The 12,784-nt window shown below is 43.7% G+C and overlaps 1 protein-coding gene across 2 annotated transcripts in view; it reads right to left on the bottom strand.

Moving 5' to 3' along the window:
- Positions 1 to 12,784, bottom strand: part of PLXNC1 (plexin C1) — a 229,315-nt gene that overhangs the window by 82,946 nt on the left and 133,585 nt on the right. For both annotated transcript variants that reach the window (XM_021006436.2, XM_021006435.2), the window contains exons 16-17: positions 9,107 to 9,208; positions 8,747 to 8,850 (exon numbers count right to left, since the gene is read on the bottom strand). In XM_021006436.2, coding sequence (XP_020862095.1) covers positions 8,747 to 8,850; positions 9,107 to 9,208 — 206 coding nt within the window. The remainder of the gene's footprint in view (positions 1 to 8,746; positions 8,851 to 9,106; positions 9,209 to 12,784) is intronic.

The following is a 12,784-nucleotide window of genomic DNA, read 5'->3' as shown; positions in this document are numbered from 1 at the left end:
ACATCACTTCTTCTAAAATAAATTATTTTGGGGCAGCTAGGGGGCGCAGTGGATAGAGCACTGGCCCTGAAGTCAGGAGGCCCCGAGTTCAAATCCGGCCTCAGACCAAACACTTGACACTAACTAGCTGTGTGACCCTGGGCAAGTCACTTAGCCCCAATTGCCTAAAATAAATAAATAAATGAATGAATGAATGAATGAATGAATGAATAAATAAATAAATAAAAAGAAATGAATAGAATAGGTGACTTCTGAGGGGTCCTTTAAACTCTGACTCTATGACCCTGTGATAATTAATTATGAAACGTGTTTTCTTTAGAAAATGAATCAAAAACCCAACTGATATTTTAAAAAAAAGTTATTGGAAAAGGAACAAACAAGAAATATGGGGGATAGGAGAATGTTTCTGAATCTGAAAACATTACCTCAAAAGTCAAGTAGTTTTCCCTTTTTATTAGGATGAAAAAAAAAATCTGGATTGTTCCCAGTACGATTTTAAGTCAAGTTCTCCCAGCACAAGGAGGTTTGCAGAAGTACTCAGAATACTTGGAGCATCATCTCCCATATTTCTAAGCAGAAAAATGAAGCTTGGTTTGCATTTTCTAGTTCCTATTACTATTTTATCTGCTGAATTGACTTTATGCGGCTGGAGAGTAAAAGCAGATTTGGGGTTTTGAAGAAGGAAGTCCAGCTGTGAATTTCAAATGTGAATTTTGAACTTCCCATGTGCCAGGTCTCTTGATCCTCGATCTTGTGGAAGGCCTGACCCAATTCACATTTCTTCTTCAATTTTCAATAGAACAAACAAAAAGGAAATAGAATTAAAAAGAACACAACTGGTTCAGATTCTTATAATCTAGCCACTGCTCAGATTCCTTAAGAGTATGCCCAATATGAGGGCAGCTAGGTGGTGCAGTGGATAGAGCACCGCCTTGGATTCTGGAAGACCTGAGTTCAATTCTGGCCTCGGATACATAACAGTTACTAGCTGTGTGACTCTGGGCAAGTCACTTAACCCCACTGCCTAGCCAAACCCCCCCCCCAAAAAAAAACAACTGAAAATGGAACTGTTTGGTGGGTAAGGCAAAAAGAGAATCAGTTTAATGGACCCCCAGGATGGGAATTCTCAAGACGAGTGCTGGGTGGGTGATAATGGCGGTAAGCACTGTGGACTGTGGACTTCCCTGAGGCTTCTGACCATTTGAGAAAGGGCCTTGTTACTGAGGGGAATTTCAGGAACCTCTCACAAAGCTGACTGCTGTTGAGTCATTTCAGTTGTGTCTGACTCTCCATGACCCCATTTGGGATTTTCTTGGCAAAGATACTGGAGAGGTTTGCCATCTCTTTCTCTAGCTCATTTTACAGATGAGGAAACTGAGGCAGAGTTAAGTGACTTGTCCAGAGTCATCCAGCTAGAAAGTGTCTGAGGCTGGATTTGAACTCAAGTCCTCCTGACTTCAGGCTCATCACTCGATCCATTGCACCATAGTGAATGAGAATTTGACCAGTCTTCAAAGCTAGTGCCTATGAATGTTGATATTTTCTTTCATCTTCCCAAGATCTGACTCTGTCATTCCCCTTGCTCTAGAAGCTCTGGATCATGGCTCTAGAGTTGGAGGACTCAGAAGCAATCTAGTCCAAGCCCCTCATTGAACTACTGAGGAAAGTGAACCTCCGAGGGGTGAAGGTACTTGGCAATGTCATGCAAGTCAGAGGATGGATTGGAACTATTCATTGTTCCGTCTTTGCTAGCTCCCAGCAACCCTGGCCACCCTTTCTAGTGGTGGCTGTAAGTTCACTTATTCCCTCTGGCTCGTTGGTTGTGGTGGAGTCGAAATATGCCTTGCTCGGGGCAGCTAGGCGGAACAGTGGATAGAGTACTGGCCCTGGAGTCAGGAGGACCTGAGTTCAAATCTGGCCTCAGACACTTACTAGCTGTGTGATCCTGGGCAAGTCACTTAACTTCCATTGCCTCAAAATCAACAACAATAACAACAAGAAGGAAGGAACTATGCTTTGCTCTTCATTGCCCCTTCCGGGCACTTCTTCTACCACCATCCTTCTGTCCTTTGAGGTTCCTTCAATCCACATTTATCATTTCACCAAGACTCTGGTAGCTGTTTTCTATCGACCACTAACTTACTCTTCTTCCTTCCACAAAGAGTTTAGCTGGCTCGACATCTCTCTCCTTCCCAATACCTACACTAAGGGATACCAACATACATACTGATATTCCCTCAGACACTCTTATCTTTCCAGTTCCTCAGTTTACTCATTTCCTGTGATCTATTTCTTCACTCCGCCTCAGTGACACAGTCTCCAAAGGTACTACCTATAAGTGTGTTCATATTCTCCTTCATCTTCCCCAGATCTGAACTGATCTTGCCACCACCCAATACGTGCTCCACATCCATGTTCGTGAATCCCTGCAATTCCTTTATCTGGTCATGATCTATTGTCATTCCATAATTATCTTTCATTCCCCTTGTCTTAAGACCCCTAACTCCATCTTCATCCTCACCATGATTTCCAATCTTAATTCTTCCCAGGCTATCAACACTGCACTGGCTAGCTGTCTTCCCTTCTGAATCTCGAGTCTTTGGCGAACCAGTTCAGTTTTACTTTATCTGCTGTAGTGGAGCCCCTTGCCATTTTAAAATATTGCTGGTCATCTTGGCTCAGATTCATCTCATCATCTTCTGACTTTGCTGCTATTCATATGCTGCTAAATGGAACTGGAGAGAATCATGAAACTATGCTGACTGAGTTTGCTCAAAATTTATACTCAATTGGGTTCTCACTGCAGTAAGGCAATGCTTTCATATCCCCTGAATCGATTCAATATCCCACTCCCCATAGCGGCTTATCCCCACCTTTCATCTGCTCTCACACTTCCCATGGCTCCCCTACTCCCCACCCTCCTAGCTGAGAATCTTGCCTCATAGTTCACTGAAAAAAAATTAGTCATTCTTTGGCTCCCTCTTCTTTCCTGTTCTTCCTCTCAGATTACTCATCCCTTCCCTCACAGTCTCTCTTTCGCCCCTGGCTCATGTGAACATGCAGCCTTTCCTCTGGCCAAGGCAAGCCCCTCTATATGCCCCAGTGATCTCATCGCATCTTGTCTTCTCCAGTAGACTGTTCCTTCTATTACTCTGACTTTCACTTTAATCTCTCTCTTTCTACTGGCTGCTTCCTTGGTGCCTACAAATATGTCTCCTCCATTCTTAAAATAACAATTACAACAACAATAACTCACTTGATCCATCCCATCCATCCATCCATCCCCATATGCTATTGTCCTGTTTTTCCCTTCCCCTTTTTGGGGGGGCTTGATGAAGTCTTCTACAATCAGTGCCTCTCCTTCCTGTCCACTCACTGTCTTGACTCCCCAAGGTCTGGCTTCAGACCTCATCATTAGACTGCAACTGCTCTCTCCAAAGTTACTAACAATCTCTTAATTGTGAAATCTAATGATCCTTCTCAATTTTTATCCTTCTTGATCTCTCTGCAGCCTCTAACAGAGGCCATCTCCAGTCTAATTGATCAAAATCTGGCCACTGTGCCCAGAAGGCTCCAGAGGAGAAAGTGAGGCTTTGCACAGCCCTCCCTCATTTAAATCCAATTCACGTCCAAGTCATGGCATCACCTCCCTGATGTCACAAACAATGATAGCAGCCTCTGACACTATCGATCACCCTCCTCCTCCTTGATACTCTCTTCACTCTAGGTTTTTGTGACTCTGCTCTCTCCTGTAGTTGTCAGTTGTTTCCCACTCTCTGTGCCCTCATTTTGGGGTTTTCTTGGCAAAGATCCTGGAGTGGTTTGCCATTTCCTTCTCCAGCTCATATTACAGATGAGGAAACTGAAGCAAACAGGGTGAAGTGACTTGTTCAGGGTCACACAACTAGTGAGTTTCTGAGGGTGAATTTGAACTCATGAAAGAGGAATCTTCCTAATTCCAAGCCCAGCGCTCTATCAACTACACCGCCTCGCTGTCCCCTCTGCTCTCTCCTTGTTTTCCTCCTACTTATGTGACCACTCCTTCCCAGTCTCTTTATCTATACTACGGCCACTAATAGTAGGGGATTCCCCAAGGTTCTGTTCTGGGTCTTTTTCCTCCCTCCCTCTGTACCTTTTAACTCGATGATCTTGTCAGAAACATTATCATGTTCATGCAGCTGATTCTCAAATCCATTCCTGCAGCCCTAACCTCTCTCTTGATCTCTAGTCTCACATTTCTTTCTTTCTTTTTTTTTTTTGGCTAGACAATGGGGCCAAGTGCCTTGCCCATGGTCATACAGCCAGTAAGTGCCAAGTATTTGAGGCCAGATCTGAGCTCAGGTCCTCCTGACTCCAGACCCAGTGCTGTATCCCCTGCACCATCTAGCTGCCCCTTGTCTCACATTTCTAACTGCCTATTGGACAATTAGAAACTGGATGTCCTAATAAAGGCATCAGAAACTCAACATGTACAGAACACAACTCATTATCTTTCCCCCCCAAGTCCTGTCTCCTTCTCAATTTTCCCATCACTGTCGAGAACACTACCCTCCTCCCAGTCACCTCCATCTGCTACCTAGGCATTATCCTTGACCACTCACTTCCTCCTCCAAACCCTAGTCCTTTCAGTTCTAATTTTGTATCCTCTCTCTTATACATGCTCTTCTGTCCTCTGACATAGCGGCCACATTAGTGCAGACTGTCATCACCTTACAAACGGACAAGTCTCTTGGTACCCCAATCCATTCTTTGTCACTGATGTCCAGTTGTTTTTCAGGTGTTTCTGACTCTTCGTGACCCCATTTGGGGTTTTCTTGGCAAAGATACTGGAGGGGTTTGCCATTTCCTTCTCCAGCTCATTTTACAGATGAGGAAACTGAGGCAAACAGGGTTGAGTGACCTGCCCAGGGTCAGACAGCTACGAAGTATCCCAGGGCAGATTTGAACTCAGGAAGATGAGTCTTCCTGACTCCAGGCCCAGGGGTCTATCCACTATGGCACCACCTAGCTGCCCATCCACCCTTTACATGGTTGCTGAAATGATCTTCCCAAAGGATAGGTCTGACCAGTCATCCTTCAACTCAATCAATTCCAGTGGTGCCCCACTGGCTCCAGGACCCAATATCACATTCTCTGTCCAGCTTTGAAAGCCCCTTATAGCCTGGTCACTTCTTATCTTCCTAATCTTCTCGCCCCTCACTTCTCTTCACGTACTCTGCAATCCAGTGACCCTGGCATCCTTCCTGTTCTTCAGACACAGCCTACGCCTTTACACCGGTTGTTCTTCTGACAACCAACAACCAGCGAGTATTATGAGCTGCCCCACTGGGAACCCAACTGGTCAGTTCCAGTTGGTCAATGCAGCTCCTTCTTCCACCCCTCTCCTCTCCTCCTTCCTCTGTCCACAGGGAGTGCAATACCCTTACCTAAGGTGCTCTGCCCAAAGGAATGTAAATTTCTGATCACTGTTTTTTATTTTTATTTTTTGCTTTTCTTTATATCCCCAGCACTTAGCACACTGCCTGGCATACAGTAGGTGATTAATAAATGCTACCTGACTTGACTGTGGTGCTTCTGTATTAGCTTTAGGATCAAATACAAACCTTGTGGTTTAGAGGGTCTTTCTTCCTCATCAGTCTAAGCCAACCTTTTTAGATTTTTTACATGTTACTCCCTTTTCCGTGCTTCATGTTCTAGTCAAACTGTCCCTCACACAAAGGTCAATCTCCCAGCCTATGCTGCGTGCTCTCCTCCCTCATCTTGGTTTCTTGCCCTCACACACCTTCAAAACTCAGCTCAGGAGCCAGCTTCTGATCACTTCAGGGGCTAGTCTAGACCCAGAGCTATTTCTACAACATCATGTAGCCTTCCTTTACATTGCATCGTAGCTGTAGTTCCCTTCCTCCCTTTTTTTCTCCTCCATTCTTTCCTTCTCCTCTTCCTTTCTCTCATTTATTTCTGTCTCTCATCCTCCTCCTCTTTTTGTCTCTCTCTCTCCCCCTCCATCTCTCTCTCACTCTCCCTTCCCTCTCCTCCTCTCCATTTTTCCCCCCTCCATCTCTCTCTCTCCCCTCCCCTTCCTTCCCTCCCTCCCTCATCTCTCTCCCCTCCCCCTCCTTCCTTCTCTCTTTCTCTGCCTTGCTCTCTCTCCCCTTCTCTCCCCCTTCTCTCTCTCCTCCCCCCTTTCTCTTTCCCTGTCTCTCTCTCTCCCCCATCTCTCTTCCTGTCTCTCTCTGTCTCTCCCCCTTCCTCTCTCTCTCTCCCTCCCTTTTCTCTCCTTCCTCCCTCTCTCTCTTCCTGTCTCTCTTTCTCTGTCTCTGTCTCTGTCTCTCTCTCCGTCTCTGTCTCTCTCTCTGTCTCTCTCTCTCTGTCTCTCTCTCTCTGTCTCTCTCTCTCTCTCTCTCTCTCTGTCTCTCTCTCTCTGTCTCTCTCTCTCTCTCTCTCTCTCTCTCTGTCTGTCTCTCTCTCGCTGTGGCTTTCCTGATTTTCCTCCCCAACAAATGTATGCTGCTTCTTGGTGTTCTTCCTTAATGAGCTAGACTGGCTTCTATTTTTTCTGCTGATCCCAGGGGGCTTCCAGGATTATGCACTGCCCTCTGTTAAATCAGCTCGCTTTCTTATGCCTCTTCCTGTTCTCCCTAATCACCAATATGGTGTATCCATCCCTGTGCCCTCTGAACTAATAAGCTTTTTTGCAGGTTAGATTGCCTTCCCAGTCATTTCTTCATCTTGCTTTTAGGTGACTAAATTAGGGGAAACCTAGGCAAATATATTACTGGGGTCATGGAATCAGATCTACAGCATTCTCATCAGCTGCCCAAATCAAAAGAGTTCCTGGGGAGGACAGGAAATTGTCATTCTATTGCTATTATATTCTTAACCGGGACCTCAGATATTTGAGAGACAGTGACGAGGATGCAATCCCAGGAGATGGCTTTCAGTCATTCCTTAATTCATTTGCATTTATTAAATGCCTAATATTTGCCATGGACCATGTTAGGCACTGAAAATCCAAAAAAAAAAATCCCACAATACTCCCTGTCTTCAAAAAGCTTCCATTCTGCCATCTGGAGAGAAGGGGGAAGAAAGAGAGAGGGAAGGAGGAGGGGAAAGGAAGAGGGTGGCAAGAGACAGGTCCATAAACCCAACTCTCTCTTCTGCTGCCCGATATCCTAGCTCAGACATGTCAAAAACATTCTCTGAGTCAGACTGAAATGTAACTGGGAAATATTTAACAAAATAAATAAAAATATTACAAAACATAGGTAATATATTTAAAACTAAGTCAATATGTGTCCCACAGGTGCCCTGCTCTGTTCTATTTCAGTTCTGATACCACTTTCTAGGCCTGTCAAGGCATTTTTTTTATATCATTCCTTCCTACATTAAAGAACCATTTATTAAGCACCTAATATATGCTAGATACAGGCAATAGAGACAAAATCACAAAAAGTCCTTCCCTTTAAAGAGATTTCATTCTACTGGGGGAAATACTATGTCCATGTGCACAGAAAACTGAATATGCAAAGTAATTTAGGAATGGGAGGGTACCAGAGCCTGAGATGACTGGGGGAGGCAGAGATTTGCTGCCTTTTGGGGCTGTCACTTGAGCTGAGCTTTGAGGAAACTAGGACTCCTAAGAGGTGTGGGGGCAGGGTTCCAGGCATGGGACCCAACTTTGGTAATGGCACCGAGATAACCAGTAGGGGCCATATGTCATCCCCAATGGCTGGTGATAAGGGGACATGTTAGAAAACTAAGTGGAATAATTGATAAGCTAGGAAAAAGACCAAACCAAAAAAAAAAAAAAACCCTGAACTGCAGCAAAAGGTTGAAGGGTTACTGGTGTCCTTTTTCATCCAAAGGTCCATCACTAGAAAAACCTAATATGGGTGGCTTATGGGGGCAGCCCAGCCCCTGGAAGCTTGCCTCATACATCCTATTGCTCAAATCTAGAATTGTGGCGAGGCTGAAAAGTGTTTACTGCACATGTCTGGGCTTCTGGCCAAGAGCAGCTTGGGAGCATTTGACAAGCTCTCGTTTGGCATGGGCTGAGCGTTACAGCAGATAAAGGAATGTTTCTGAGAAACAGTCTTTGGGGGCTCCCTTTCACCTTGACAGGGCAGTGGATGGAGCACTGGATCTAGAGACAGCAAGACTCATCTTCGAGAGTTCAAATCCAGCCTCAGACACTTACTGGTCATGTGACCCTGGGCAAGTCACTTCACCCTGTTTGCCTCAGTTTCCTCATCTGTCAAATGAGCTGGAGAACTCTCTGTGAAAGGGTCACAGAGATCACAGAGAGTCAGACGTGACCAGAATAACTAAACAATTACAAAAGTGCTAGTGTTTTATAAAGTGTTTTTAAGATTTGCTGAGCTCCTTACAAACTTGACCTTCACAACAATCTATTATTATCCTCATTTTGCAGATGGCAAACAGAGGCAAACAGAGGTTAAGTGACTTGCCCAAGGTTATGCAGATAGTAAAGTGTCTGAAGCGAGATTAGAACTCAGTTCTTCGTGACTTCAGGTCCAGGGCTCTATTCTTTGTACCACTTAGCCACCTATCGATACAATTAATAACCACGGCTCCCAGTTCAGTTCAGACTATGCCCCTCTTCCATGCAACACATTATCTGCAGCCTCCTGTGGAAAAACAACACTAGGAACCTTTACGTTAGCAATGCCCCTCCTTGTTACTATTCCAGACTCAGCCTTTCAAACACTGATCAATGTTCCTTTACCTCAGGGAAGAAAGTTCTCAGAGCAAAGTGTTTGTAGTCCAGAAAGGGAACCGTGCCAAAGCTATCTACCACATCCAATTTATCCATCTGCAGCTCAGCAAATCCTGCAAAAACAGAATCCCAAGAGCAAGATATTAAAACTCAACAAACAGGAGACATGCTCTCGGAGCTGTCCGTCTAATGCTAACCACGACCTCAGTGCTTGTTAAAGAAAAGCATGAGATAATTACGGGGGGTGGGGGGAGGCACCAAACATTGCTATGCTGTCTTCTGGCTCTATGCAAAACTTAACTCATCTCGGCATCTGTCTCTGGGTCAGAAATGGAAGGCTGCCTTTTGAAAAGGAATAGATGAGCCTACCATCACGGATCTCTTTGCGAAGCTCGCTTTCCAGGAGTTCCAGCTGCTGGCTCTGTTTGCGACTCAGTTCCTTGGATTTGTACCTGGTGACAACGACTGCAACTATGGGAAAAAAAACACCAAGAAAAAAAAACCAGACATTGAATATAAGATTCAAATACTTAGCCAATCCCTGTTTGAATGGGGACAGTCATTTTAATTTCTTAGTGCCTCAGTTTCCTCATCTAGAAGAAGAAATATGGTCCCTTCTAGACTTAACAGTTTGTGGTTCTATGAAAAAAGTATAATTCCTAAAGAATGAGGAAAGAATAAAGAATGATGTAGCTGAGGAGGATTTTTTTAAGCTCCCATAGAGTATAAGCTGCTTTAGGATGAGGACTATTTTGTTTTCATCTTTGTATTCTCGATGCCTTGCACATAGTAGGTGCTTAATTAATGCTTGTTGACCTGAACTGAATGAATATTTATAAAAAAGGGATTGGAAGGGAATAAACATTTATATAGTGCTTATATGTGTCAAGCACTGAGCTAAGCATTTTACAGTGTTCTCATTTGAGAATCACAACAACCCTGTGAGGTACCCACTGTTATCATCTCCATGAGACAACAGAGGCAAACAGAGGTTAAGTGACTGGCCCAAGGTCACACAGCTAGTAAGTGTCCGAAGCTGCATTTGAACTCAGATCTTCCTGACTCCAGGCCCAGCGCTCTATAACACTGCACCATCTAGACCTCTAAAAGGCTCTAAAGAAAGACTTAAAATTCCCCTGGAGAGGGAAACCTGAAAAGTAAACAGGAAAAAATCTTATATGGTCAAAGTTCAAGATTTCTTGATATTAATCAATATTTATTATATGTTAGGCACTCTGCTAAGGTGTGGACACAATCTTTTACAACGCTTGCCCTGAAGGAATATTTCTTCCTCTCCTTTGCACTCCTCTCCTCCTTCCCCTCCCTTTCCCTTCCTTTCTGTTCCTTCTCCTCTCCTCTGCTTTCCTCTCCTCTCTTACTGCCCCTCATAGACTGATCCCACTTCAGATCAGCATGGACCTGCTTTCTTTATGACGTGGATCACTTTGCCCCAGCTTGGTTAGCCTGGTGGACCCTGTCCTTAGGACTCCACCATACTGGTAATGGATTTAGTGTGGAAAAACCAATGACTTAGCCCACTGTAGCTTAGACCTCTTGTTCCCTGATCCACCAGCTTGAGCCTCCCCAGTAACAGGGATCACAGGCAGGTGCCACTGTAACTGTAAAACTTAACATTCTTTTTATTTTACTTAATAGCATTTTTTCCCAATTATGTGTAAAGATAATTTTCAACATTCATTTCTGTAAGATTTTGAATTCCAAATTTCTCTCTCCCTCTCTTCCTTCCCCCTCCAAGACAGCAAGTAATCTGATATAGATTATACATGTACAATCATGTTAAACATATTTCCACATTAGTCATGTTGTGAAAGAAGAATCAGAACAAAATGGGAAAACTAAGAAAAAAAACTGAAAATAGTATGCTTCGATCTGCATTGAGACTCCGTAGCACTTTCTCTGGATGTGGATAACATTTTCCATAACAAGCCTTTTAGAACTGCCGAGAAGAGCTAAGTCAGTCATAGTTGATCATTGCACAACATGGCTGTTGCTGTGTACAATGTTCTCCTGGTTCTGCTCACTTCACTCAGCATAAAGAATTTAACATCCTAATGGAAGAACTTGCTAATTAAGAAAAAGAACCAGGTCCTGGCAATTTAATATTTCTTTACTCCTTCCCAAAACATTTTTAAGGACCACCTAGGAAAATAAAATTATGCTGATTATGATGGAAATTCCTTCCATTCTTGTGAATGATAGCAGTCAGATTTTGAATTCTAGTTACATCTCCAAAGGTACAATTTGAAAACATTAGACACTGAAAATATTGCTAGTGGGTATTGTTACAGGTCCATATTTTTTCACACCCATCATCTGTCTACCTATGTTGTTTTATCAACTGGCTGACAGTCATGTGACAACATTATAGTCTCAAAAAAATCAGAAGTGAGTATCAAACAAAGGGCAACCAGAGCCACGTGATTGCTGGGATCTGGAGGCAAGCCATTACAAATAAGGAATGATGGAGAAGTGGAATATAAGATGTCATCAGAAAAAAAATAAAAGGAGAAGATGGGTTAGTCACAAGGGAAGGGCGAGGCATACTACTATCCTTGCAAAGTCAACAGAAGGGAAGGAAGGTGCCTAGCTCATTGAGTAGAGCCTCTCTGGGAATTTCTAGAAGGACATGGAGAAGAGGCCACAAGATGGGTAGGCATGAATGAGTTGTGACGTGTTTTTGGAGGAACGCCCACATGGATGAGACCACAGCTCCATCTGAATAGAGTCTTTCCCTTCAGCGATCAGCTCTAAGTAACATTATATGGCCTTTTCATTTCTTTTGAGAAGCAGGGTGGTATAGGAGGTAGAGAACTAACCCTAGGGACCAAGAACACCTGGGTTCAAGTCTGACCTCTGCCACATGCTGGTTGTGTGATCCTGGCCAAGTCCCAGAGGAGGTGCCAACCTCCACTGGCAGAGAGAGAGTGTCCTCATCTAGGAGTTCCCTATATCAAAAAAATTACATGTATAGTCCCTATCTGTAATCCATTCACCTCTCTTAGAGAACCCGAAAGAAAAGGGAAAAGAAAAAAGAAAAGGGAAGACTATTTTATAGTCTCTGCAATTATTCACAAATCTATCTATATCTATATCTATATACAATTTCAAACATAGATACCCTTGTGTATCTTTTTATTCTAGCCAAGGTAGGGAAATATGGCTTGGAGCACCAATAAGCAGGTGGTGGGGCATTTCATAATCGCATTGACTAGTCATCTCAGAGAGGGAGTTGTTGGAACTCACTATTTACGAAACGAATGGAAAGAATGCTGACTTCAAAGCTTGAAGCCCTGAGACTGAATCCCAGATCTATGACTATCTGTGTGATGTTGGCCAAGTTATGTCATCTTCTAGCCTCAGTTTCCTCATCTGTCAAATGTTGGTTTGGACAGGATGACCTCCAAGGTGCCTTCTAGCTCTAAGTGGAGATGAGAGTGGGCTGTTGAGTGAAATTTTGTCAGGGTCAGCCTGGGTGCTATTTAGCATTTGGATGAGTGGATCACAGATCTGGAGCTTGAAGGGAATTCAGAGGTCATTTAGCCATTTCATAGATGAAGAAATTGGTGATAATTGGAGCATGCCTGAGGTGGGATTTGAACCCAGGTCTTCTTGACTCTAAGTCCAGTCCATATGCCCCAGTGCTGCCTTGAGAGAACTTCCTTCACCAAAACATATAAGAACCCAACAATGCATGCCCATCCTCTGGGACTCTTGTCTACATTCTCCCATACATTCATCAAGTGGACCCACTCAATGTGCTGGGGGTGGGAAGCGGTAGGCATTTCCTTGATTTCTCTTGACATCTTGTCCATTTCCCCCTGTAAGCTGATCACAAAGAGGCCACCCAACAGTTTAGGTCCTTATTTGATTTTTCTGGTTATCTCAAGAATACCAAAATAATCACTTAGTAAATAAATCATAGAAAGTTGTCTGATGTTCATGTAAGTTAAGTGACCTGCCTATGGCCATAACTAGTAAACATCGGAAGGAGTATTTGAACTCAGGTCTTCCTCCTTTTCCAAGTCT

This window comes from Phascolarctos cinereus, unplaced genomic scaffold (genome assembly GCF_003287225.1).
Source record: "Phascolarctos cinereus isolate Bilbo 61053 unplaced genomic scaffold, phaCin_HiC Scaffold_1;HRSCAF=81, whole genome shotgun sequence".
In the NCBI taxonomy this organism is placed as follows: Eukaryota; Metazoa; Chordata; class Mammalia; order Diprotodontia; family Phascolarctidae; genus Phascolarctos; species Phascolarctos cinereus.
This window is presented reverse-complemented; position numbering and strand designations above follow the sequence as displayed.